Here is a 26735-nt window from a genome sequence, read left to right as displayed (position 1 = left end):
CCTCGCTAAATCATTGACACTTTTGCCTAACATGGTGCTGTTGTTGAAATGTGCCACACACCCACAATCCCGACGTGTACCTATTCCTAAGTGGTCAGAGTTTGCGTTGATGATGTTCTTGTGTTGACGAAGGCGGTCATTAAGGCACCGCCCAGTTTGTCCTACGTATTGTCTTCCGCAGGAAAGGGGGATTGAATAGACGACCCCCTCAATGCAAGGCACAAAGTTCGTTCTATGTTTCTTGGAGCAGCAGAATGCTCGATGTGGGGGTGTGGTCATGTTTTGCTTAGGCTGGAAAGTTTTTTGGGAGCTGCAAACACGATACCAACATTCACTCTGTTCGCTGTTTTCTTAAGGCCGTGAGAAAAATTGTGGATGTACGGGACGATGGCTGGTCTTGTCCTGCCGCTGTGTGTTTGTTTGACGCAGCTCCCTTGCTTCACTTTTTTGAGGATAGTTTCAACCACTGACACCAATAAGAAAATGGGGCACCCTACGGACTTCAGTCTTGCAATTTGCCTGTCGAAGCTCTTTTGTATTGAATGTGAGCACGATTTTGTGATGGAGCTCTTAAGACATGACTGCACTATGCCTCTTTTGACGAGTTTTGAGTGCACGGAGTTGAAGGTGAGGAGTGTTTTTTTTCCCCAGCAGACCCGCCCCGCACCAGCAGACGTGGTGGGGTAGCTCCACCAGTCAGAGATTCAAGAATCTTAAGGATCCTTCAACCGGCAGCTCGTAGGTGATTTCTAAGAGACTCATACAATCTTTAAATATGGAAAGAATGTCGTCCATTATGGTTGGAAAGTTACTCTCATCGATGGGTAAAAAAATTAAAAAATCGTCCATGTATCTAAACACTCGCACTACTTGTGTGGCACCTAACCTGCATTGTAAAATCCTATCAAGCTGTGCACACTCCTATGCATGATCCTATGCACACTCCTCTCTTTTGTAAGTAGGCGTGTCCATCCCAGGTAGCAAAGGTGGATTTCACATAGATGGTTAGCAAGTCTAAAAACTTGCTTTGGGGCATGCCTTACACATCTTGAAAGGCAATAGCACCAAAGGTGTTGATGCTGTTTTCAATACTTGCTAAGAGACGGTCTTGGGGTAATGCATAACAAGGGGCCTTTATTATGCATTATTCCAAGACCGTCTCTTCGCAAGCATAGAAAACGGCATCGACAGCTTTGTAGCTATTGCCTTTTGAAATGTGTCACGCATGCCCCAAAGTAGGAAAACTGGGCGAAGTCTTATTGACCACCTTCGTGAACACCGCACCAACATCATCAATGTGAACTCTTGCCACTCTGGAACATGCTGTCGGGATTGTTGGTGTGTGGCACATTTCAACAACAGCACCGTGTTAGGCAAAAGTGTCAACGAATTAACGAGGGAAATTATCGAAGCTGAGAACATCACACGACTGGAGGACAAATGTGTTATTACACCGTTTATACTATTGTAACAAAAAGGGATTGATTAGTTAGCTGCAAGTTTGCCTAAACATTAAAATGTCATTTTTTGCTATTTCATATTTTTTATTTGAAAATCATCTCAAATTGAATTAGAAGTAGAAGCAGTAGTCACGCAATACAAAGTTGTTGGTGAGCACTGTGTGAGAGTTTTGCTCCTTGTGTGTGTGAAAGCTTGAGTGACAGTTTTTTGAGTGCGCTGCAACGTTGACCAACATGGACAACCAACTCGCCCAATCTGAAGTTTTAACAGCTCCTAGCCTCTGTCGATGGAGCGATGCGGAGGGTAGCTTTCCTTCCCCTTGCAGCTGCAAAAAAGGCGTCCCAAAGTGGACCGGAGGCGGGGGAAAACCTCCACTTCCGGTACGGCAAATGCCGTACCGGATGTTCCACTTCGACCGTCCTTTAGGCGTCCGCGTGCGAGATAGAAACGTTTGAGAGCCCCTACTCTAACAGAACAGCCAATAGTGTCAGGCAAACACTGGTTAAATACAAGCTAGCATTGGCACGAATTTCTTTTCATAAACGGTGCGCGAGACGACGCACACACTGTCTAGACGTAAATATACTATCGAGCTCATCTGTGCAATGCCACCGCAAAGAATGGTATGACATATTCTAGGTGGCTACTGCCTTCGCAACAGTACTGGGGCAAAGGGACAAATCTGTACTATTCTTGCGTCGTTGGACGAAGGATCACGCCAGAATCAACCTCGGGACTATGGCCGAAGTTTCACCGAGAGGCACTGCATGCCACGCTTACACCACGAGTTTGACCGCCGGGGCTTTTCTACCCTTTTCGTTTGGCTGGAAGTCCGGACAAAAATATTCAGGTTCCATGCTAGCTGAGCACCAAATACGTTTTGCGATGTTGGTTTGTAAGTAGAGTTTGGTTTGTTCAGCCGTACTGTCTATTCAATAAGTTTTGTTTATGGCATGCAGGGTCTTAACAGATGTTTGGATATAATGAACTGTACCAAGAGGCCTGTAAGCTCATTCGCTCAATGCGACGAATCGTGCATCATTCGAATTGTTTACTGTCTTGCGTCAAAACATCTACTTTGTCCCTCGTCTCGCAAAATGATGATATGGGTAACTGGAGAGACAGAGAAAGAAAAAAAAAAAAAAAGGAAGCTTGCCACAGGGTTGATTTAAACGGCAGGAGCTTGTCAACATCGTAAAGGAAATCCATGTGTCTTCCAGTGCACAAACTATTGAAGATAGAGTGAGTAGACTGGCAAGCTGGTTTTTCTTGCACGTTTTTTAAAACCTTTAGACGATTGACGAAAAAGGGGCAAACACAGAATGTTTCAATTTTAAGACATTTTGCGTTTGTCTCGTTTTTAGCCTGCCGTCTCCGTGTTTTAGAAAAAGGGTAACACAAACCCTTGTTGCCTGGCAGCAGAATGACTCGATGAACATGGTGCATCAAACGAAATCACAGTTGCTTGCGACGGTATCTGTGTTCTCCAATCTGCTGTTACGTTAACACACCTAGGTCTTATCTTCGCAGGTTTATTTCTGTCCGGAGCTGGTAATATGTGGAATGTAGACATGTGCTGTAAGAACTTAGATTTAGTGCCTGGCACAAGTAAAAGAGAACAAGCTGCCATCCTTCGTTTTGTTGCACATTATGCCTCGTCCGGTTCTAACGAACGCTGATAAAGTGGCGATGTTTATTTCAAAGCATTTACATCGTGAAAACATGGAATGGAAGAACCAAAATTAGGGGTTCGGCAGCTCGATGCAGTTGCAGCTGCTAATTTAGTGGCAGCGGTGGCGAATGTATGAGTAAGAACAATGTCGAGAGTCTCCAAAAGTTGAGTACAATATAAATTAAAATTTCAATCTCTATTTTGTGACGTATAGAGGGACAAAGGTTAACAAAATTTGTGACCGCCGCAAGCTTCCAAGAGTTTTCTTGTTGAATGCTCCTGTGTCCGGACAACGCAAACAAAGACATCTTAAAGGGCCACTGAAAGGAAAAGATAATGTGTTTTTTTTTAAGTCTAGTTGAGACACGCTTGTCAAAAAATAAATTTTATGGGAAAAAAAAGTTTTTAGAGCAATATTGATGGCACGAGATTTATTTCAAATTCTGGTCATACACTCTTTCCACCTCACTGTTATGGCCAAGCGGATCCACCTCTCCACCACGCGCCCGAAATTCCAAGAGAGAAACAAGTGTAAAGGAGGTGACTACCAACTAAATCGCGTCTCGCGCCGTCAATATTGCTCTAAAAAAAATTTTTTTTTTTTTTTTGCGTAAGTATTATCTTTTGATTTTTGTGTCCCAACCAGGCTGTTTAAAAAAAACATTTCTTTTCTCTTCAGTGGCCCTTTAAGGTTCATAGTCGGCGACAGGTTAAAAATGCAGCGGATGCTCCGCCTACAATGCAAGCTTTCTGCCTTTGATAAGGCTCCGTCGCAGGAGCAGTCAAAGCCAGGCGTAAGGCAACGAGCACTTGTCCTTGAGGCAGAGCTCCTACCGACGACTTTGCCTCTCACCAACAATGACTTCGTCGCATAGCCTTCGAGGCCCAAGCAGTGTGGTAACACTGCCGTGTTAGGAACTCGAGCATCATTCAGCCAAATGTGATTGGAGCGATCAGCTCCTGCTCCCCAGTTATATTAGTCGTGGGTATGCTTATGCAGCCTTGAAGTTAGTCTGCCTCAACGGGCAACTTGTCTCTCGGCTGTAGACAAGCAATTTAGCCAGTGCAGCACAACTGTTAGCCTCTGGGGTCTTTAGCATGCACCACGCAGTAGTGATACACGACCGCACGCCGGTACGATGCTCGCCTGGTCTTTGAATGGCTCGTACGAGGTGTTTCTGCAAAAGCTTTCAGAAATTTCTAAAAACGTGCTCTTCGAGATAAAATAAACTCTTTGAGGGGAACAAACTACCAGCCTTGGCAGGCATCAAGGATTGCAGTCATATTAATTGGCAAAATATTTAACTAAAATTCACTTTTTTTGTATTAGCAAAAATAAATTTATGGTTTCACTGAGGAACTTGCTAAGCATCATCGAAAGCTACTGAATCAACTTTATTGTGTAGAAAGATATAAGGCAAGGGCGTCATTTTATGGTGGTTTGAAAAAACTCAGTTTGGACGCATCTCTAGGTTTCGATGTCTCGTTGGAGCGCATCTTTGCACCCGCGGTCCAGCACCCTGGTGGCTTAGTTCAAAGCCACCGCCTCACCTTCTTCGTAAGATGGAAAGAGGTATGGCGCACGTGTATTGCACGTCTCTGCCACTGGGAAGCAGGATCAGGGGCAGATTGAGAACTTCGTTTTGAGGGAGGCGGAAAATTTGTAAGGATGCTATTCTCCCATTCTTTCGTGTTGACCATGTCAAATTCCCCTCCGAGAAGGGGGGAAAAGAGGGGGGGGGGGAAGGGGGGGCGGCCCCCCCCCCCCCTTCCCCCTTGGATCTGCCCCTGAGCAGGATGCAGGTGCAGAGTCACGCTCTGAAAAAGAAAACGAAACCTACAAACCCGTCGAAATTGAGCGTTTATATGAAATGTCGAAAAATGCTGTCCCCGCCTTGTATCTTCCTAAGATGAGTTGATTTAGTGGCTTTCGATGATGCTTGGCAAGTTTATCGGTGAAACCATGTTTATTTTCACTAATTGAAAAATCAATTAGTACATTTTAGTTAATTATCTCGCCAATTAATGTTTTCGCTTTCTTTGACGTCCGCCAAGGCTGGTAGAAGTTTTCAGGGATTTTTGAAAGCTTTCGCAGAAAGACTGTATAATGCGTGGCTCAACCGATGCCCAAGACGTCTTGCACTTGCATCCTTACTGTGACACTTGTATGAATTTCTGAGTGGAACATCAGTTTCTGCCTGGTGTGACCTCTCCTAGTCCTAGGTATGTCTTTCCCATTCCACATTTGGGATGAGGACAGTTGCATCATATTTATTGAAGCAGACTTGTAAATGCAATGCATGTTGGAGTACGTTCTGTATAGTTCCCCAATGCAGGTATGGGGACAACCAAACTTTAAATTAATAAAAGTAATTGCATCCTGTGGGTTTCCCTATTTTCTGTGTTTTGGATTGTCCGTTGGGGTTGTGACCTCTTTCAGTGTTAAAAACAAGCTCGACTTGCCTGGCACTGTTTAACAATCCTGAGAAGCTTCTAAGCATAAATATACCGTAAAAATACCGGAGGAATGCCCACCCCATTTCCACTGAAAACTGGGTTAATCTGGACACGGGGTGCCTCTCTGGTCAAAACGGGCGGTGAACGTATAACTTGCGAAATTCCCAAATTTAAGAAATGTTAATAGTAGGCGCTTGGTGCGAAGTGGGTCCTTCTGCGGTATATTACGGTAGTATGTTTTGGTTCACTTGTAAGCGAATGTTGTACTAGGGCTCCTTGTGTCACTGTGTGTTTCAGCTGTGCAAGCTGAACAACCTGCCTGCACTGTGAGCATGTGCTGGTCGCCTTGATTCCAGTACTACTATAGGGCGGTTTTACGTGAAATACATCTGGCTCGGAATCTCAATGGATGCTTTGATAACTTTTTTGCCCTACGTAATTCTGTGCGCAGAGGTGGGGCAGTGTTTTCCAGCTCGCTAAAGTTCTTTCGTGTTGCGATCGACCGCACCTGCCAGACTATTCGGCGACAGAAAAGAGCATCTTCTGGTACTCAATCTCTGTATGTACCGGTGTTTATTCGAAATGCTCATTGGCTGGCGCTTGAGAGGTCGACCCGTCTGCAGCCAAAAGGGCACCGGGAGGTCCACGTTTGGTCTCGCAGTGAAAAAGGGAGATTTCTTGACCACCCATGGAATGTGGAACTGTAGCTTTCCGTAGGCCGCACACTGCTAACCAATGAAACAATTTTACCGGTCTGAACAGTTTCTTTGGTGAGAACTTGAACATGAATAGTCGGAGAAGTCTCGTGGCCTCTGACGTGCTCGTCCCAGGTGTGCTTCATCCACTGGTCGACAATAGCTCACGTATAACGGCGGAACAACTTTACATTGGCAAAGGAAGCACAGGCTGTCAATCCCCCTTCATGAAATACCGGACGATCACAGTTTTAGCCCGCATCCGGTACCACTTTGTTGTGATATTCGGTTCGTAGCAGACAGTCCAATTTTCGTTTGCTATTTTTCATTGTGCCTTGACTGTGTATACGCACTCAAGGCGCACGAGACGCAAGATCATTATCGAAGGCAAGAATCTCGCACTGGAGGCGGGACGTCTGAAGCTCGTCGACATTCTCATTGTCAGCCGCAACTCGATTCATAAACGTTTCCGCAATGATGGCTCATGAATCTAGCATTTTTTAAGACATACCAAGTGGTTCCATGGTAATTAGAAAATGCGATTTTATGTTGTTTGCTTCTCTACATAGTACAAGAGCAGCATATCAACCCCTTCTATATTCTTTTTTATTAAAGGAGCTGTGTAACAATTTCAGTGCTTTGCTTAAATAATTTGGGAGTTGGTGTCTTGACCTTTCTGAAGTAAAGAACAAAAAAACGCTTTAACCTGCATGTCCTAGTTTTTATTTTAAAATAAACAAAGATAGAGGTTTTCGGCACCTCTCAGCTCCTTCATCATCTTCAGAGTCACATGCGCTGTGCCCAGAAAAGGAGGGCGTGCTGGGTTCTCATGACACTCTCTCTCCAGAGCCATCAGTGAGCAGCGAGAACTCGCTCGCTTGCAACCACGTGCTTGCCCAGTGCAATCCACGTGGCGAAAGGAGGAAAGTGCCAACGTGCTTGTCCGGGTCCGGCCATCCCCGTCTGGCTCTCCCCCGTCCCCCTCGGGCTGTTCGCGGTAGCAGACAGAGCTGACGGTTTGGTTGACCTTGGATAGATGGTGTTACTAAAACTCCATATAATAAAGGTTTTGTCAATGATACCAGGTTTTTGACGCATTTATATTTATATTGGAACGACAAGATTTACAACACAAATTACCTTTTATCGAGCTGGTATTTCCATAACTTTCCATCTTTTTACAAGCCCCTTTGATGTCACGTTACATGGTTCTCATGGCCGACGCTCGCGGCTGCAGGTCAGTAAATATTCTAATTTTTGCCTCGCGATTAGGCGGCGGAATCGCACCATTTCAAAGAAAGATGTGTTTTCTGTCCTTTGTGACAAGATAAACAATGTTAAAAGTAGAAGATGCAAATTCTTTCAACGTTAAAATCGCTGCACAGCTCCTTTAACTACACCAATAAAGAAAATAGGCTATCCTGTAGATTACTAAGCTCCACTATACCCTCTGTCTACCGTCCCTTGTGTCCCAGTATAGGCTGTTGCACACTGCCACAAAAGAATGGGTGCCAGCTTTCGGGAACATCAATCGAGGATACCTTAGTAGAAAAAGTAGAAAACAAAGGGCTACATTAGAAAACATGGGGAAGGAGCTTCTTTGTATAAACTTGGGAGCGGAAGTGTGCCACATTAGATGCACAAGAGAGATTTCGGGAGCTTGATGTAGGTCACTGCTGCTCAATGGAGCAAATGGAAGCCAGGGAGCCTAGGTTGGACATTTAAGGCCCGTTCACACTCTTGCGACTGAGTTAGACCGAGAGAGACCAGACCGGTTTTTAAGCCTCTTGCGACTTCTTAGGACCAGCTCCGCTGCATCGCATCCGGTCCTAAGAAGTCGCAAAAGGCTTAAAAACCGGTCTGGTCTCTCTCAGTCGAAGTCGGTCGCAAGTCTGAACGGGCCTTTACATGTATGACTTAAAAGGACACGGGAGAGACATGTTGGCATCTGATTGTTGGAGGGATGTGGCAGTTGCCTCCACCAATCGGACGCCAATACGTCACTTCCGTGATCTCTTAAAACAAACCTGTAAATGTCGAACCTAGTTAGGTGCCCAACTTTATTGCTCGAGAAAATGCGCTCATGGTCGCTCGCACCATGCCCCCCCACAGTTAAAACCAGGAATTAGGAGATGGGGGATTTTGTCAAAATACTGCAGAAAGTGTTGAAACATTATGCTATCTGCCTCTGCATTAACAGTAAAGAAGTGTGCGAGATTTAAATATTCTAATTAGCTAAATTTTTATTGCATGTCAAGAAAAAATTCTGCTTTTCTGTAAGGAGCAACTAATGCTATCCAGGTTTTAAAGAGCTGTCTAAAATTCCCACGAATGTCCAGCCAGCCAGCGTTTAACCTGAAGTTCGAAATGCGGATTGAACATTCAACCTCCGATGGATCACTTCGTTCACACTGGAACGCTGGGCTAGGACAGCGGAAATCATGGCAACAAGTGCGCATTGTTCTGGTCATGACCATTTAAGAACGTTGTTTTTAGGAAAACTCTTGAAAACAACCGCCTCAATCGTGCATCGAAAACGAAAGTAACTTGTTTTCATCACATTTATTCTAATATCGCACCTAGGGTTCACCACATTGTGCACTCGAGTACGAATCCAGATCGCATCCAATCCAACATGGAGGTCAAAAGTTGCATTTTCAGAATTTGGTTGAAGATAATGAGTCTGCATCTTCGAACCTGCTTGGTTATTTCGGGAGAAATATCCGGTGCTCGCTTTCTGAAACTTCATCTCACATCCCTAAACTTATCACAACCCTGGTCTTGGTTTTAAACTTCGCTCCCGGCGCCGACGATCCGTGCCGGCCGTCTATCAACACGCCGGTCATCTCAGCATATCTGAACCAATCTGAACAGACTCCTGAACCAACTGAACCACGATATCTGGAAGTGTTTTTTTCATTACCACAGATGCGACCGTTCTGGCTTTGAAAGCGCTTCGTTCGGAATCGTACTAGTGCTCTCACGTCTCACGTCCGCGACCTGTTCTCGACTCTCTAGCGTCTGTTTGGGTAAGTGATCCGTCGACCGGCGATGAGCATGTTTTTGCTTCGTTTAATTTCCACCAACGTCCACCTAAGTTTCGTTCCCCTGCGAAGAGTTCTTTTCAGAACGACAGGAGATGCCGCTGTCGCGAGCTCGCCGCCTCCTGTGGTGCTTCAGTGCTGCGAGGTTGTTGTTCTCTGCGGGCGATCCGTTTCCTCAGACTGCAGTTAGGTGAGTTTGGATACGGGTACCACCGAAACCAGCAGTGACGAATGAGAGCGTTCCACCTCCAAGCACGCACTCCCCGCCTTCTGCCGTGCCTTGACCGCGCGTGCGCGCTCGTGGTGCAGGAACGCCGCAGCGTTGTCGAAGGACGGAAGCTCGCGCTGAGCTTGCGCAGAGGCGAGACAACTGAAGCTCCTATTTTCCTCTACCACCTTCTCCGTGAGCATAGACCTATTGCTAAATTACCCAAACATCAAGAAGCATGCAGGGAAGGTAGACACGCGTAGCGCTCGCTCGCCTTACCTGTAATGAAGATTTTAAAAAAATCGTATAAAAAAAGGCGTTTGGACACACGTGTGAACTGCCACTTGTTTTAGATTTTTGCTTAAAAAATGCTGCTGCCAGCACGCGCAGCGCAAGTAACTACGTTCTCGGCATGCTTCTTGATGCTTGGGTAATTAAGCGATAGGTCTATTGGCGACGGGTGCGATCCAATGAGTCGCTGTGGTTGGCCTTTTACGATTGGCCAAACGCTGACTATGACGTCAGCAAGGGATTTCTCATCAACAGGAATAAGAGTTATGTAAGAGCTCCAATTTTGATGTTCGCGGTGTTGGTTTTAGAGTGCAGGGATTTCAAATTTACCATGCTGATTACAATCATCATTGAACTTCTTGTTTGCACGGTAATGACGTCACGAGAGGGAACCTTTTAGGGCGCCAGTAAACCATCTCGCCGCTAATAGGTGCAGCAAGCCCTAAAGAAATGTCGTGCAACTCTCCCTGGCTGTAAATGTCTTATGAAAGCGTGAGAGAAAAGAAAAAAAACCCGCAGAAAGAAGGGGAAAGGAAACAAGCGCTCCCTTCGTCAGATTATGGGAAAACTAAGGGAAGCAGAAAAGAAGAATGCACGGGCTGTCGGAATATGATGCCAGAAGATAAAGGAAAATGCAAAACAAAATGAGAAGGGCACATCAGCAAAAAACTAGCTCTTTCGGGGCAGAGTAGTGCAATCTAGAACGCCATCTCTCGGCGACTAGCGGCGAATGCCCGGAGGTTCCAACTCCGGTCACAAATGCATGGGGAACGTGAGAAAAGCGCTGTTTCTGCAATATTTTGGGGATGTTAGGACAATAGTTTTTGACATAATAAAGAAACATTTTTCAATATTTTACGCTAAATTGTGTAAATTTAAAAAACATTTACGTAAGAATGTAAATGTTTTTGAAAAATTGCCCGAGCGGCATCATGCAGCAGACGGCGCGGTGACGTCACACTGTTCACGTGACCCGCCTCAGCCAACCCAGAAAGTCCATCTCCGGTGCGTAAAAGAATCATCTGCTTTAAATGCCATTGCCTTGGAAATTGCCTTCTCAAAATTTTCACACGCGTCCAATATTATGAAAACTTTATTAAAGTGTTTAGTGCTTCACCAACTTCACGACAGTTTAGTTTCGAAACGTGTGAACTCTGCATTTATTTTTTAATCAGCCGTATTGTGTCAATCTCCATGTGTTCTGCCATAGGGCGGGCCGCCTCCTGGAACCCCGAGGTCCACATGACTCACGCCGAGGTGCTCTGTCGGCCATGTTGTCGGAAAAACACGCGGATCAAAGGATTGCGTTACTCTGCTCCGTAGGAGCTGTATAGTGCTCTAACGACAACCAGATGGGGAGAGAAGGTTGGGAAGAGGAAGATACCGAGGCTCAAGGCTGCCACAAATGGGGAAGGTCAGGGGAACGAAGGGAAGTGAGAGACCATGAGGCTGTGTTGTAGTGGTGGCTTTAGATTCTAGTCAGTTACTAACCATCAGCAATCTCTTGAACAGAGCTTTTCTAGTACCCACTGTTTTTGTATGGGTGTGTGAACAATTGACTACAGGACCAGATGGGGAGAGAAGGTTGGGAAGAGGAAGATACCGAGGCTCAAGGCTGCCACAAATGGGGAAGGTCAGGGGAACGAAGGGAAGTGAGAGACCATGAGGCTGTGTTGTAGTGGTGGCTTTAGATTCTAGTCAGTTACTAACCATCAGCAATCTCTTGAACAGAGCTTTTCTAGTACCCACTGTTTTTGTATGGGTGTGTGAACAATTGACTACAGGGTGTCCCCTAATATATTTTCAAGGTATTTTCCCCGCGAAATGAACTAAGCATCACTGAACGCCCACTCTCCACCGAAATGTAACCCTAGCGGTGGGGAACCATAAGCCATTGCTGCTTAACTAACCATTATTTCATTAAAAAATTGCATGATTTTCTCAAATTTTTCAATGGTAAAATGGCAGCCAGCAGTGCTCTCAAATACTTGGAGCTGAATAGCACCATCTGCCGAAAATGGCCAAAAGCGGGCCCCTTTTTCTCATTTAAATTCTCAGAAAATTACTTCTACCTTTTTTTATAAAATAACAATTGTAAAACTTTGGCATTCGGCTCCAACCAGTAGCGCTACATTTGGGTAGAAAATAAACATTTAATCATAACATAAAAAAAAAAAATTGTTTTTATGTACGATCACATTTTTGGCATATAATAGCCATGCTGCTATCAATTGATGCATGGCAGTTAGACATGGCGACTTTCATCTCAAAACGTTGTGCTGCACTGCGTTGCGGCCACCATTGTGCATACTGGGTGAACAATGTCGTTACTCAACTCTCGAGTTTTCGGATTGTTGAGCTAGCTTGAGCACGCCGAAAGTGGTACATCGTCGATACTGTAAGCAGACAGGTGTGGTCTCACGTTTCTCGCATTATGTTCCATTCAGCAACTGCCACAGACAATATGAGCTTAAAAACCCAGATTTTTCTGTATCTGCTGTCCCCACAACTCTTGTTATTTCTCAAGAAACTGATCTCACCAAGCATTCGGTGCGTGTGTGACGTTACGCCTCCACAAGTTTAATCTGGAGGAGAGGCTGCTGTGAACGCAATGACTTCTGCCGTCCTCTTTGCACGTGCAGAGCTGCAGCGAGGTTGTTACACATGCCGAATGACTCAAGTTCCTCCGAAGCCTTGCGTCGGCGTAGCTAATATGACTGGTGACATCGATCTATTTGTCAAATAGTTTGAAGTGTGACACCTCAACTTTGCATTCCACTCCTAATTTGGACCACAGCACTCTCAAAAGCTGGCAGGTATGCCAAAGCACGAAGAGCTGTTTCAGCCCGTATTGTCCGCAATAGTAGATGATGGGTGCGTAAATGCATGCACCCCTTTTCTTTAGCTTGGGTGCGTGTGGTGAGTCTCACAGGCAAGCTGGCTGATGAACCTAATTTGAATCTCTAGAACAAGTCACACACAAAAAAAAATTAAACATTTTGTGTAAAGGAAAAGGGCTTTATTAGATTACATTATTACCAGACCTAAAATCTAACACAAGAATTGGTCAAGTAATGCTTACTTTTTAGAATACTTTATTAGGGTGTGTTCAAGATTGTGTCAAGTCATTGCCTTACCTTCAATCCAGTTCTTCTAATGGACATCAGGGTGCCATGATCTAATTGTACAGGATTGTAAGTAGAGTTGTATTAGTAGAGTTGAAAATTGTAGGAACCATTCTGTTTTCCTGTCTTTAGTGTCCTCGTGTATTATGTTCCTCTTCTGCTCCCGTCATGTCAGCGAAATCACCTGAACAAACCTTTCAAGATTTATGAGGCTCATTTTTAAAAATGTCTGCGTTACTTTTTTTTTTTTCTCCGCAGCAAATTAGACGTGCTTAGGTAGTACCAGAGAGATATGCTGTCTCTTTTTGTGCTGCAAGGTTGTGCATGTGTTTTTTTGTTTGTTTTTTAAAGCATAAGCTGCCTTTTACCAGAGCCCCCCATCCCAAAAGTTTGCCCATTCATCCATCTGCTATCCTTGCATTCTCCTCTAAATTTAGCAGGGAAATTAATGTAATGCGACCTATACGCCAATTCAGTTTCCCTGCTAAATATGGCGGGGAAAATGATCTCATGTGACCTATTACATGAGTTTAGTTCCCTGCTAATTTTACCAGGTGAAATTAATAAAATATATAGGTTCTTCACTCCCTGAAACAACTCTTTGATCTCTTCGAAACAAACTTGAACAATCCCTTCTTAAATACTGCATTTCATGCATTATTTGTCGCTGTCCATTTTTTCATTGTTTGTGAGCAGTTGTGTGACGTGCTCTTCACAAATTCATTTTTTCCCAAAGTAAATCTTGGCAGTGGAGGCATTATAGCTTCTTGTCTTATTAATTTTGTTTGTAGCTTGCTACTGTGCTTGATGTTGAAGGAACCAGGAGATGATAGTTGGCACTGGTGAACAAGTATTCCTTCTGTCGTGAGGTGATATTACCATTATGGGATTGTGACTTTGATAATGCATCCAATGCCACGATTGCCCAATGGCTGGATTAATTTTTATTTTGCTACTGCTGAGAATTTGTGTCTTTGCTGCAGCATGTCTCCTATTTCACCTTCAATGAACTTGACTGGGCAGACAGATTACTTATGGCAAAGTTATCTTCTGTTTGCTTTGAAAAGGAAGATTTCTCAATAGCACTCAATGTATTGCACATGCATGCGCATTCATTTGCACAACACAAAAAAAAATATAAGCTGTCGAAGATGACGGAGGAACCTAATCCTCACGAATTTCTTTTTCCAGAATATTATCACACTTATATACATTAACTGATATAAATCAAGCTTTTGTAAGCTTTCTGTACTGCTGTGCAAAACTCTTGCGATTCCTTGGATACAATACAAACACCAGTGGCATTAATTTTGGTCGTGATAATTTCATTACTGAGGCTGCGCATAGACATGCTGTGTGCAACAAATAACTGAAGTAAACAAAAGTACTTTGTTTCCTTAAACAAACATTTTGTCTGATTTTGCTTGCTGGCATCTTGAACACATGTCTGTCCTATAGTTGTATGTTTTTTAACCACTTTCTCTTGTTTTGATTTCAGGACAGACAAGAGACCAATGTGCAGCAATTCACATTGGGATTGTGTACTTCAGGCACTCCGCACCCAAACCGACCATGAGGGAACTGTTTTTTCTGAATTGGGGCATGTTCTAGTGACTGGTATTTACTATTACAGAATATAATAATGCTCCTTAAAAGTCTGTTGCAACATACTCAATTTTGTGAAAAAAAAAAAAATGTTTTGTGGTTGATTAATTTGTGGTTACCTGTAGATGTAATGCTGTTCCTGTGCAAGTTGACAACTACTGTAATATCCCAAGAGACAGCACCTATAAGAGCAAATCGGAAAAAATAAAAAATTAAATAACTAAAAAAAAATTTGTATTTTATGACTTGCCAAACCTGTTTTCACATTGAGGGGCAATGGAGCATAGACAACTGTACCCATTAGCCAGCAAAGTTTGCTTACCTCCTGCCATAGTTCTTGAGCCAGTCACCATTATCTAGGGCACTGCTCTTACTAGAAGTGAGCCATCTTTCAATGTTTATGAAAAAGAAATATAAACTCATTTAAAAATTAAGGATGGGCTAACTTTTGGGCAAAGGACAAGGACAGGACAAAGAATGAATAGGACAAGTGCTTAATAACAACTGATTGTTTAATGCAAGAAAGACAAAAATGAGAGGAGAACTACTAAATTAAAATGCCAATGGCATTTGCACAAAAAATGTTTAAAAATTATTTGATAAAAAATTAAAAAACTTAAATTGAAAAAAGGGGACGGATACAAAAATAAAAAGAAAAGCAGCCAGATTAAGAAAAAAGGTGGAGGTACCCTATTTTTTTCTCGGACAGTGAAATTGATGGTGTGCTAATGCCCATGTCTCCTTTTTCTATTATAGTTTTTGCCTCCGAAATTTCTCTGGCTCTCTTGCTCTGAAAGCGATAGAGTACTTTCGTTTGATTGAATAGAGGAGTGCATCTACTGTCTCTGACATGTATGGCCAAGTGTCCCGACGGTGAAGCATGTAGGGAAAGATCATGCTCTCGTAGTCGTACATTCACGCAGCGCCCAGATTGACATTTTAATTTTATTTAAATTAAAATTGGCATTGTAATTTAGTAGTTTTTCTCTCGTTTTTGTCTTTCTTGCATTAAACAATCAGTTGTTAGTAAGCGCTTGTCCTGTTCATTCTAAGTCCTGTCCTTGTCCTTTGCGCTTTTGTAATTAAGATGTTTAACCACATAGCCCAACAGTTAATTTGAACTTTTGGAGGTGGGGCACCTTATGGGATATTACATAGTGTAGTATATAAAAAAAATGATTCTACTGCATACTCTTTGTACCATGAGTAGTGCACATCCTCCCAGCATAGGAGCTGCTAAGGAGTTGTGGATTTATCACAAAACTTTAGGTGCTCTTGCATTCTTCCATAATGTTTACATTCTACCCAATATGTATATTTATATGGTGGCTGGTATACAACAAATTGTGCTCGCATTGCGTTTGTTTGCAGGAAATGAAAAAATCTTGGAAGCCTTAATATTGTTATGATGGTGCCGCACTTGGTAGTACATAATACTAATAGCGAAAATACCAAGGAGTATGGTGAATCACCATGACATCGTTGGGCTGGTCAAAGCTGTAAGCCCAAGCACAGAGATACCTTTCTAAATAATGTAAGCAAAAAAAAAAATAATCTGTCGCAAAATGATTTGATGTTATCACCCTAAGGAAGCCGCATGCACATAAAGAATTCATGGGAATATAATTTTACATAGTGCAACTTTCACAAATGTCTCATGAAGTGAAGCGACGGCACTTTTTTCAGCATCTCTGTCGTGCAACGGCAGAAATTACTGCCCCTGCAAAATGGGCTTTTCCTTGGCCAGCTCATAAATGCTAAAATACTAGTTGAGCAAACATTATTACACAGAAATAGTGAAAAACTCCTCATTCCTCATTTTTTTTATGTTCAAGCATCGGTTGCTACTAGTGGTGACATCAGTCATAACACCTAAATTTATGTGATAATATATATCATAATTACGTAAGAATAGTGTGAAATTCACCTTGCATTGCTGTCTTTGTTTCTATAAAAATGTAAGCCGAAGCATTGTTTATTTTTCATCATGAGCGATGGGGAGGGGGGGGGACGGGCGGGGTGTACTGGGTTGCCAGCAGACCTGATCTTTGTCATAATTTCATAAAGTGTATGTAATTTAAATTTGAATGTAACCATGTATGCCATTTCATACAGTCTAAATCTTCACCCTCACTTCCTTGTCCTTATTGTTTGCATTAAAGCGTCGATTGCTATTGCCGGGTACAAGTTGAGAATATGGTATAGAAGCTCCACCCCCAGCATGCGTTCACTGGCTTACGAGAACCCGAATTGTTACTAAAGGTAGAAAGCTTGCAACGGAGGCAGAGCTTCTGGCACATTCTTAACTTGGATGTTGACCACAGTAGCAGTCGTCCTGTCCCCTCCCTCCACACGCTCTCGTCCTTTGCAACATTCTGCATTTAATAACCGTTAATTCCAGTGCCCCTGTCGCCCGCTTTCTCCCGCGGCAGATCTGGACGTCTCTCAGGCAGCATGTGGGACCTTCCGGTGCGTGGAATGCGGCAGCCTCTTCTCCTCCCAGGATTTCCTGAGCAGACACCAGAAAAAAATGCACAAGTGGAGGGAGGGCAGGCACAGGTCAGTGTCAACTGCAGGGATCAGAGAACGCGTCTACAGTGCCTTCTCGAGCGCCACTCACGCGTGAAGAGAGACGTATAAATAAGCCGGCGGGTGGAGTGCAGTGAAACTTTTCACAGGAGTGCCTCTAGGCAGGGCTTTTACCACGCTCGAATTTCGTGAGTATGGGTTTCTGGAGTAAAATGGAGAAAAATGCATGGGGCAAACAAAAAAACGAAAGGAAACCGCGTGGTCGGCGCCGCTACTTGCAGATAAATACCATACACACTTAAATCTTGTAAACCTGCTTTCGGGTGTTCATCTTGAAGAGGCTTTCAAGTTTTTCTTCTGCGTGGTGCCGCCTGTGAGCAGCTGCGTCAGCCAGACAATCTGCTTCCATTTCTTTTTGTGCACAGTGATAACCCAATATTTTGCTTACGTTTGTTTCACGTTTTATATCAGTACTTACGAGTGATTTTTTTGCACCTTGAAGCATCCTTTAGAAGAAATAGTTGACATGCATTCTGGCCACTTCGGAACGGTGGGGCATGGAGGCAGACACAGGTGGTCCAGGGGTGTCCAGATCACGGCACACACATGCGTAGAAGCAATAAATGATTGCTTGCAAGGCCAGCACCTGGCCTTTTTAGCTTTATTCTTTTATTCAATGCAGTCATTGTGCCTGCTGTAAAAGAAAGCTACCGTTTACGAGGAACATCCATATTTTATAACGTATTCGTTACTCCTGCAAAGCGGACAGCACCTAGTGGGAAAACGTTAAACTGGCCGGAAGGTACTTTTGCAATTTCTTCTCGTCCCTCGTGGCTTCCATCGCTGCCCGTTGCCGGCAGTTGGCACAATGGCTACTGAAGCAGAGTGAGGGAAGTTGCCTTGGTTGCGTCCACAGCCACGAAAGGGTCGCACGTTAAAACTCGACTCGTAATGGCCTAACCAATTAGGCGCACCTTGCTTCTCGGGCTGTGCAAAGCGAGCAGCTGTCCGAGTGACTCTGTCATTACTGTTGTATTGATGCATTATTTAGGTCGCTTTGAATGCAACCTTCTCAAATACACAAACCAGACTTTGTGCATTTACCAACGTTTGTCAGCGCAGTAAAAGGACAGTAGGTAGTCTTTCCATTGCTTTCTCGAAGAAGGCTAAGCCTCTAGAAGCTCACTTGTGACAACACACTGCCGCGGGTTTCGAACGTGGTAGATAATAATCGGGGCAAAACCATTTTGAAGCTGATGCTTGCCCGCTTAAACCCGAACCTTGTACGTTGAGCAGACGCGTGGGACAGCACAACCTGTTTTCGGCCGCCGTATTTGTCACGAGTGGCGACCCCTATAGGTTCCTGGAGTCGTGAATAGGTTACACATTTCTATGAAATTTTCGCAAGTGCGTCTAATACAACGGTACAGCCTTTATGCTTTCTTTTTAACACGAGTCTGAACCTTAACTGCATGATGTACGCCGTATCAACATTTACGACAAAGAAGGACTGGCAGGGTACCTGCCAGCGGCCCACTCTTCTGGCAGTTGGAAGCATGGCGGCTAAGGTTGGCAGCTGCGGTTTCTCTGTGCGGACCTTACAAAGTGTGACTCATACAAAGGTGCGACATATATATATAAACTTATTCGTGAAAATGGCTTTATTGGGGGGAGGGGGTCACAACTTATCGGACAATGCGACTTACTGGCTAGAAAATGTGGCACACAACTCCAGTGCAGCGTGGCAAAACGAGCATACCTAACATATTGTCTGTTCTCTTTTCCCGCTCCTTTCGCGCTCTCTTATTCATTCTTTCAGGACCCCCAATGTTGCTGTTTCGATTTGCCGCGCTCTACTGCCGTCTTTAACGCCCCGTGCCATAGGGTCTCCAACTGGGTTAGGTTCCCAGGAACTCTGGGGTTCCCCAGAGTGCCCCCAGGGTTTCCCAGAGCTCCCAAATTTTCTTGACCATCCTTATGGTCTGTTGCAGGTTAAGAAAAGCGCGACAGGCTCCTCCCAGAAAGCCCTCCACCCTCTCCACTTTAGCAGAGCGGACGTTGGAAAGGAGGAAGCCACCAATCTTGGCGAGCGGAGAGCTTTGTGGGAGGGGCTTGTCCCACTTTTCTTATCCTGCAACAGACTCGAATACTATGTGAAGAAGTTTTGCAGTTCATTTAGGAGGTTTGAGCCATCCATTGATGCATGGCTTTGAGCCATCCATTGATGCATGGCTTTGAGCCAGGGGGGTAGTAAAGACGAGAGCAGAGCGCGGCAAATCCCGAGCACCGACGTTGGTGGTCCAGAGAGAAAGAAGGAGAAAGAGCTACAGAAGAGAAGAAAGCAGACGAAAGGTTAGTTAGGTGTGTTTGCCTCGCCAAGACAAGGAGCGCTTGTCAACGTTTATTAGTTTTATACAATGCGTGATTTCAGTGTTTTCCCACAAGGTAAGCCAGAAAAGAGCTAAGTACAGACCTTGCAGGCAATGTTTTGCTGCTATGCACCGACGTTCCAAAGTGGCCTGAACGCGTGGGACCTTTTCTTCTAGATTATTATAATAAAAACTCGATGCTATGAACCAGACACTTTCTAGTGTGCACATTATTGTTTACAGTGTCTGTAGGTTCCTTCACGGGTTTATAGCATCAATACCGAGATCGACGGGGGCCCCTCGGTTGCCATCCAGGGCAACCGAGTTTGCGGAAGATTCACGCAACAAATCATTTCCAAGATAATATGCATACAAAGTAAAGCTGCCTGGCTTATGTTTAATCTCCATCGTTTCCCAAATGAAGTCCGATGCAGACCTTTTGCCCATAAGTGCTGGGGGGATCTTGACTTGGATGAGATTATTTTGTTGCCCGCTATACGGTCATTAATATTCACAAATATATACCATAGGCAAATTATGATAATGCAATTAAAACGAAACACAGAAAATTCATCGTGCCTCATTGCTTTAACACAGACTTTTAGGAACCCTTTTCTTTTGTTAGATGCATCGAAGAATAAGACTGTCCATCGAGGAATTTCGCAAATAGCACAAATGCGTCTGCTCTTGGTAATACTTCTTAAATGGCAACTCCGGCCAAAACTCAAAAGGAAATAAATTACTGGTATTGCTTTAGTGACACAAAATATGACCCCAGTCAAATTATTACATCAGGGGGACGCCGCATACCTAACTAATGCTGATACTAAAATGCGATCCATTGCTTCTTAGCGGGCCGCCAGCGGGTTACTAATCGCTAAAGCAATGTTGGGCCGTGACGTCATGGTCGTTCTCTTTTTTTTTTCCCTGGTCTAGACGGGCGTACCCGTTGCACATTCGAGCAGTGTAAAGTGCGCTTCTTTGAGCCGCTGCCGCCGATACTTTGGCTGGTGATTAGCGTGTTTAGCCGTTGCTTTTATCTGTAGCCTGTGTAGGTTCGGTATAGCCTTTTGTTTATTTGCTTATGAGGACTCCAAGGCTCGTTTTAGCGAGCAACTCGGTGCGCACTCGCACGCATTGTGGTGTCAGAAGGACTGCCCAGCTGTAGTCATGGGCCTGTTACTGCTAAAATGTAACAGTGTTACAGTTACTCAGGCAAAAAAGTAACCATGTTAGTTACAGTTACAAAACTGAAAGAGTTACTTGTTACAGCCACTTTGCTAAAGTAACACCGTTACTTTGTCATTACTTTACAAAGGATACATGAGAAAACGGTCAAAAGGAACATTCCTTTATATGCCTTTAAATTGGCATAGATTTCTTATAAGACATTGTGTTGTTCATGGTAGTGAGTCTGATTATTTTGAGAAACTAAGATTTTTTTAATAATCAATCAGTGTCCTTGTTTCTTTTTGTATTTGGTCATATGTATTCTCGTGCCTTGTGCACCCCTGTAACAACCCTAACGGGTTAACAGTATACCTAAATAAAAATAAAAAATAAAAAACATGTTTGGTTCTTTCTATTTCAATTTTTACCATGAATAGCTCCTTAAAGGGAAACTGAAGCGGTTCTCTATTTGAGAAAAAACATTTCAATGGCCTTCATTCTACCTCCAGGATCAGGAATATCAAGATTATTTTTCAATTTGGTGCACGGAGGCTTCAGAAATTAATTTTTAAAGTACCGCCGAAGCCCCTCCTTCCCGGGGCGTGACGTCACACTAGGAGCGTTCGGAATATCTGCTCTCGCGCATCTTCAGCGCCTGTCAAAGCTATGCACGCGCACTCTTGCTATTTTCAGAAAGGTCAGAGAGACGTCACGACTGGTGTCAGTGCGGGGAAATATACATGGCAAGCTTGCCGTTGCACGCGCTGAACACACGAGCGACACGCGCTTGGAGGCCCGAAGATCCTAGTATGACGTCACGACTGGTCGAATGTTTTTTCGCTTTTTCTCGCTTTTAGTTGCATCTTCGGGGAAAACAAAAGTGATATTCAGATTCACGGGATAAAAATACGCCAGAATTCACCTCTAACTGGTTTTTTTCAAGAAGTGTTTCAGCTTCCCTTTAAACAAGATCATAATTTAAGGCAGTATCCGAGTCAATCCACTACATGATAAAAAAATTTAGTCTCTTCTTTGGACAAGGGGACTTTAGTTTTTCAAATTTTTTAAACTTTAACTTTAACTTTAAAATTTTAAAACTTTTAGAACTTTAAAATAAGTGTGATCACCACAAGGTATACACGAACACAACAGCAGGCATCCTGATCTCGTATGTACCCAATCATGGTGCCAGTCTACAATCAGCCAATTCTAATCTCGAATTTCTTCGATGAGGCAAAATCGGACGGAAGCAATAAAAATCGTCATACGTCATAAGTCATACCTTGCAATCAGCTTTGTAGATGTTTCCTTATGCCACTCCAATCCACTCTTGGTTGAATCGTTTTCTACTGCACGCACAATCTTTCATGAAACACTTGGAAAGCAATGCTGTGGCAACATTCCTCCGACAAAATAAGCACTGATCAAAGTACAAACGACCACTGCGTGTAGAATTCCAAACGGCTGATGCGATCTTTTCACCGCCACTTCCTTACCAAATTGAACAGATTTGTGCTCCTCATCTTACCACCCAAAATAGAAGAAACCAACCGGAAAGCCCACGACGTGAATATCTATAAATCAACTGATGCGAAGCGCCCCTGGTCCCGGCTAAGGGCGGTCTTTCAATTTCAAGGAAACACACAAACAAGCAAAACGACAGACGTTTTGAGCGAATACTCTTTCTCAAGTGACGGGAGCCGAGCAGGGACAAGTGGGTGAAGGGAGGCAAAGCCAGTAATTGGGTTGCAAAAAAAAAAAAGAAGAGAGAAAATGGACCTGAAGTCAATACCCGGCAAGAGTGCATCTGGAATTCGGACGATTCAAATGAGAGCGGAAGAAAACATATGCGTGGCGGGAGGACGAGGTTTGGAAAATCGGTTGTGCCGTCGGCCTGCGGGCGTTTGGGGCGACAATCACCAAAAGCTGTCTTCTGCAAAAAGAATTCGCTCCCTCCATTGGACGAAGAGAAAAACGCTTTATAGATGTCGCGCTTTGTTACATCTACGTGCACTGTGCGCAATGTACCATATACGGCTGATGCGGACTCAAGTGTCCCCATCCTCCCAGTTGGCAATACCAGCTTGGCCAAGCAGGGTCACCCAAAATTTAGTTTCTTGATATTTTTATTCCTTTCCCTCCTACCTCAGACGTTTTCTGCAAAAGATTTTGCTGTGCCCTTTCCGTACCAGGACCTGGGACTCTCACGAGTTGCAAGATGGATTGGTGGTCGGGCAATATTTTTGCACATAAATCTGAGAACTAATTGTAACGACATTAGTTCTTACACTTACTTCCAAAAATAGTGACTCTGTTACAGTTAGAAGTTTTTTTCACTAAGCAGTAACGAGTTCCGCTTACAGGTTACTGAAAAAGTAACAAGTTACCAGTAGTTTATTACTGGTAACTACTGCCCAAGAACAGCTAGTGCAACAGAGGTAGCTGCCGCTTGGACCTTATGCTCGTTGCACGGAAACGAGGCAGGGACGAGAACGACCATGGACCTCATGTCCGCTTAGCGGCTGATTTCCAGTGTTGCCGTCACCTTGAGCGGCTAGTTTCGGTTTTTTCTACCACGCCCCAAAGGAAACTTTGAGGCATCAATATCTTTAAAACTACCCACAATACAGAGAAAAAATTTTAATTCAGGGACGCTGACTGCGCTAGAAACAGTCGTAATCCCAGAATCAGAACTATGAGCCGGAGTTGCCCTTTAAGAGTGCACCTTTACTTTTTATGTGTCTGCCGATTTGCCTCGGCCTCACTGGCAGCATGTTCGAGATAACATAAATAAATAAAAATAAACGTTAGATTGAGGTGGAAAAGTCTGAGATGCCAGGCCCCGCTTGCAGGTGCCGCTACTGCTCGTACTCGAGCAACAAGACGACGAGCGTGACGAACCACGAGCGCACGCACACGGGGGAGAAGCCGTTCCCGTGCGAGGTATGCGGCAAGGCGTTTGCGCTCAAGATGAACCTGACCACCCACCAGCGCATCCACATGGGCGAGAAACCCTTCGAGTGCGACACGTGCGGCCGCCGCTTTGGCTACTCCTCCCACCTGACGCGCCACAAGCGCACCCACACGGGGGACTGCCCCTACGTCTGCCAGGACTGCGGCCGGGCCTTCATCCAGAAGGGGAACCTGGACACCCACAGCCTTGTGCACGCCCGCCCTTTCTCCTAGTCATCGTGTTCCGATTGGCCGCCCGACTGCCAAAGGCTGGCCTAGCCACTTCGCCCCGAGTCGAGATGCTGTTGACGCTACGAGTTGATGAGACCAATCGGACGGCGTCGAAAGCCCACCGTCATGCTGTCTTTTTGTATGTGTCTTATCCTGGCCGAACCAGCCGTAAGCAAAAAAAGAAGGCGTAGCGACTTGTGCTTTCGACGCCGCTCAATAGGTCCCATTAACCTCGTAGCATTGGCTGTGTCTGCACTAAAAGCCCGGCCCACAAAACGTTTTCCTGGAAGGTAGGAAATCCTCTTTGCCACCCTTTCCGTTTCCCCCTCTCCCACTACTATCTTGACCGTGGGAAAATCCTTTTGTTGCTGCATCTTGGCGCTGTATAAGCTCGGATAAGATCCCGGCTTATCCAGCCCCAACAAAACGAGTTCCCCTGCGTCAAGATAGCATTGTTAAAGGGGAAAATGGGAAGGAGGCCAGAAGGATTTTCCTAGCTCGCGGAAAACCTTTTTGTACGTTGTGCTTTAAGCTGAAACGAAGTATAAAAGACAAGGCCTGCACGGTGCATCGCCATTAGTACAACCTCAATCCGAGTGGCAAACCTGCCAGGCCTCGACGGGAGTGCGTGGCAAAGCGGCAGGTGCGCACGTCTCGACATTGCCACCTCCTATACACCTTTTTCGCAAGGGCGCAGCCATCTTGGATGTCATCACTTCTGGTATGCAGTAAAACATTGTTTTGATCTCTCTGCACCGCTGGAAGGTGTTCACGAAAAATGTGTGATTGTCGCGCATTCTTGTTTTGCCTCACCTATATTTCCTCGCATATTCCAGGTTGAAATGCTTTATTATTTATTTTTTACCACATACCAGATACGGAACCTACGCGACTGAGAATGACAGGGAAGAGAAAACGTCTATAGTCGCCGGCAGGATGAGAACATCAGGGTGTCTCATCACGGTGTCTCTCACTGCCTTTTGCCTTGCTTTGGCTCACACTCGAGGTGCGCAAAACGCAGAAGCGTCATCGAAGTTAAAAAGCTCATGTTGGAGGTGGGCCAACGGAAGAACCTTCCTGTCGTCGACTGCAGAGATGACGTGGCGAAAGGCGCGGACCTTATCTTCCAGGTGGTATTGGCCTAGCCCGTTCGGCAGTGTACCTTGTTGGCTGTTGGTCGGACGCTCCAGAGCGTGTTCATAGAACCCCTTTTTTGGCTGCGGCTATTTTCCCTGGAATTCTAGGTTTTGCTGAGACTAGTGTTAAAGGGGCCCTGCAATGACTTTTTGACTGGTTTTATTTTGCACCGAACCTGAGTGCACTGAACGTAGTAACTTAATAAAACTTTTCTTTTCTCAAATTTCGCATTATTTTAAAAGTTATAGGCGAATTAGAATTTCAAAAACAAGCAAAAAATAACCTCATTCATGACGTAGTAGGTCCTGGCTTGAGTGGCCATGAACTAGAGGAGGGGTAGTGAGCTCATCGAGCGTTCACGGTTGCCGCACTCCGGGTCAACGGCTCGAGAGGGCGCCACTAAAGCATATGTTGGATAGGCTCTATGAAGCGGGCGGCCGGGGCGGCTCGGCATTGCATTTGCTGCGCGATTAAAGACTATTTCGGCATAACACTTCATTCGCCACAAACGACAGCAAAGACGGGGTAAAGATCAGTTCAGAACGGGAGCCACTTCGCGCTGCTATGCCGCCGAATGGCCAAATCGCCAGCAGGGCCCGCGCCGAAGGCCCTCGGAACGCTCGGATCGTTGAGCCGGTGTACGACCGCAGCGCCGCCGCGTACATCCGGGGCTTTTCTACGCTGGCCGTTCGTCGTAAACCTCATCCCACTAGTTATTTCTAGTATGCGCCGTTTTTTCCGCCGCTTGGTGGCGGGTATGTCGACGGGTCTTTTCTTGTTTCCGTACTTTATAAACTGCATTTGTTTCTTTTCTGATCTAAAATACTGAACAAAAACTTCTTTTATAAATAATTGAAACGTGTCGCGCCAGTTATATTTTGTATTTCGACTACGAAAAAGCTTTTAGCGGCTCTGACCAGTAGTAAGCCTAGGACCAAACACGTCACATTTTGCGCGCTTTCGGTACCGCGGGTCGCCCTCGTCGGTGGAGGTGGTTTCCGCGTCGTCCGGTTAAAATATGACGCACTGATATTTAGTTACTCTCTCCGTGCCCGCTGGCTTGCCCGGACCCCAAGAGACGTGGAAACCGCAAAAAAGGTAGACGCTTAAATATGATTGCAGGGCCCCTTTAATGTGTGGACTGAATAGCGAAAACACTCGGAGACTATGTGAAGGTAGTTTGGAAGCTGAGCTGGAGTTCCAAATACTTTGATTCAGCGTGCAGCAGTATTAGGGCCAGGGCTAGAACAAATGTCTTGCTTCGGATAACACTTCAGCTACTCGAGTGAGGGGGCTTCTTAGGGCTAGGAATGTGTCTGTAGCCTTGGTCCCACTGCTTTACCGTTAAATGGAACAAACTGAGCGGCTGTCGCAGTGCGATCCCACGAGCAACAGAATCTGAATGCCATCGTCCCACTCAAGGCTTTCAGTGGCACGCCGAACAAGATACTGGCATACTCTACCTCACAAGTCGTTTTCAGCAAAGGCACAGATGCAAGCACGTGGTTTCTGAAGATGCTTTATAAGCGCGAGTGCTCGTGCACACAACTAATTCTGCCAAGTCGCTCTCTCATGCCCTTGCTTTTGCCGGCACTGAAGACTGGTTGTGAGGTAGAGTAAGCTATGTATTGTAGGTAAAGGATGCTTGTCTTTTCTTGTGTTGTTGGCACTCCTGAAAATCAAGATGGAAATGGTCACATGCAGAAATATTTCCACACTATTTTTTGAAAGACAAGTCGCATGAGTTTATCTGTCAATGAGAATTTTTTTTAAAGTGGTTTATCATACC

General features: G+C 44.8%; 1 protein-coding gene across 3 annotated transcripts; it reads left to right on the top strand.

The window, feature by feature from the left end:
- The first annotated feature begins 8660 nt into the window (after positions 1-8660).
- LOC8026149 (zinc finger protein 33B) lies at positions 8661-25071 on the top strand. Of its 3 annotated transcripts, XM_040216665.3 has the most exons (6): positions 8907-9011; positions 9214-9314; positions 9402-9519; positions 14452-14570; positions 16991-17117; positions 23479-25071. In XM_040216665.3, exons 3-6 carry the CDS (start codon positions 9425-9427, stop codon positions 23810-23812), a joined length of 675 nt encoding a protein of 224 aa, XP_040072599.1. In that variant the 5' UTR covers positions 8907-9011; positions 9214-9314; positions 9402-9424; the 3' UTR covers positions 23813-25071. The 3 variants fall into 3 exon arrangements, with proteins under 3 accessions (XP_040072598.1, XP_029841646.2, XP_040072599.1); XM_040216664.3 differs by having other exon boundaries at positions 8661-9314; positions 9414-9519; XM_029985786.4 differs by having other exon boundaries at positions 8661-9314; positions 9404-9519.
- Positions 25072-26735: the final 1664 nt, after the last annotated feature.

The sequence above is a fragment of the Ixodes scapularis genome, unplaced genomic scaffold (genome assembly GCF_016920785.2).
Source record: "Ixodes scapularis isolate PalLabHiFi unplaced genomic scaffold, ASM1692078v2 PGA_scaffold4__175_contigs__length_147842914, whole genome shotgun sequence".
NCBI classification, from domain to species: domain Eukaryota; kingdom Metazoa; phylum Arthropoda; class Arachnida; order Ixodida; family Ixodidae; genus Ixodes; species Ixodes scapularis.
The sequence above is the reverse complement of the archived record's forward strand: the minus strand, read 5'-3'. Positions and strand labels throughout refer to the sequence as shown.

Excerpts from the sequence above, each read along its gene's own strand:
- LOC8026149 (XM_040216664.3), top strand. The coding sequence starts at position 9,425 with ATGCCGCTGTCGCGAGCTCGCCGCCTCCTGTGGTGCTTCAGTGCTGCG. Across the intron at positions 9,520-14,451 it reads TTTCCTCAGACTGCAGTTAG|GACAGACAAGAGACCAATGT; the intron begins GTGAGTTTGGAT and ends TTTTGATTTCAG. Across the intron at positions 14,571-16,990 it reads GGGGCATGTTCTAGTGACTG|ATCTGGACGTCTCTCAGGCA; the intron begins GTATTTACTATT and ends CTCCCGCGGCAG.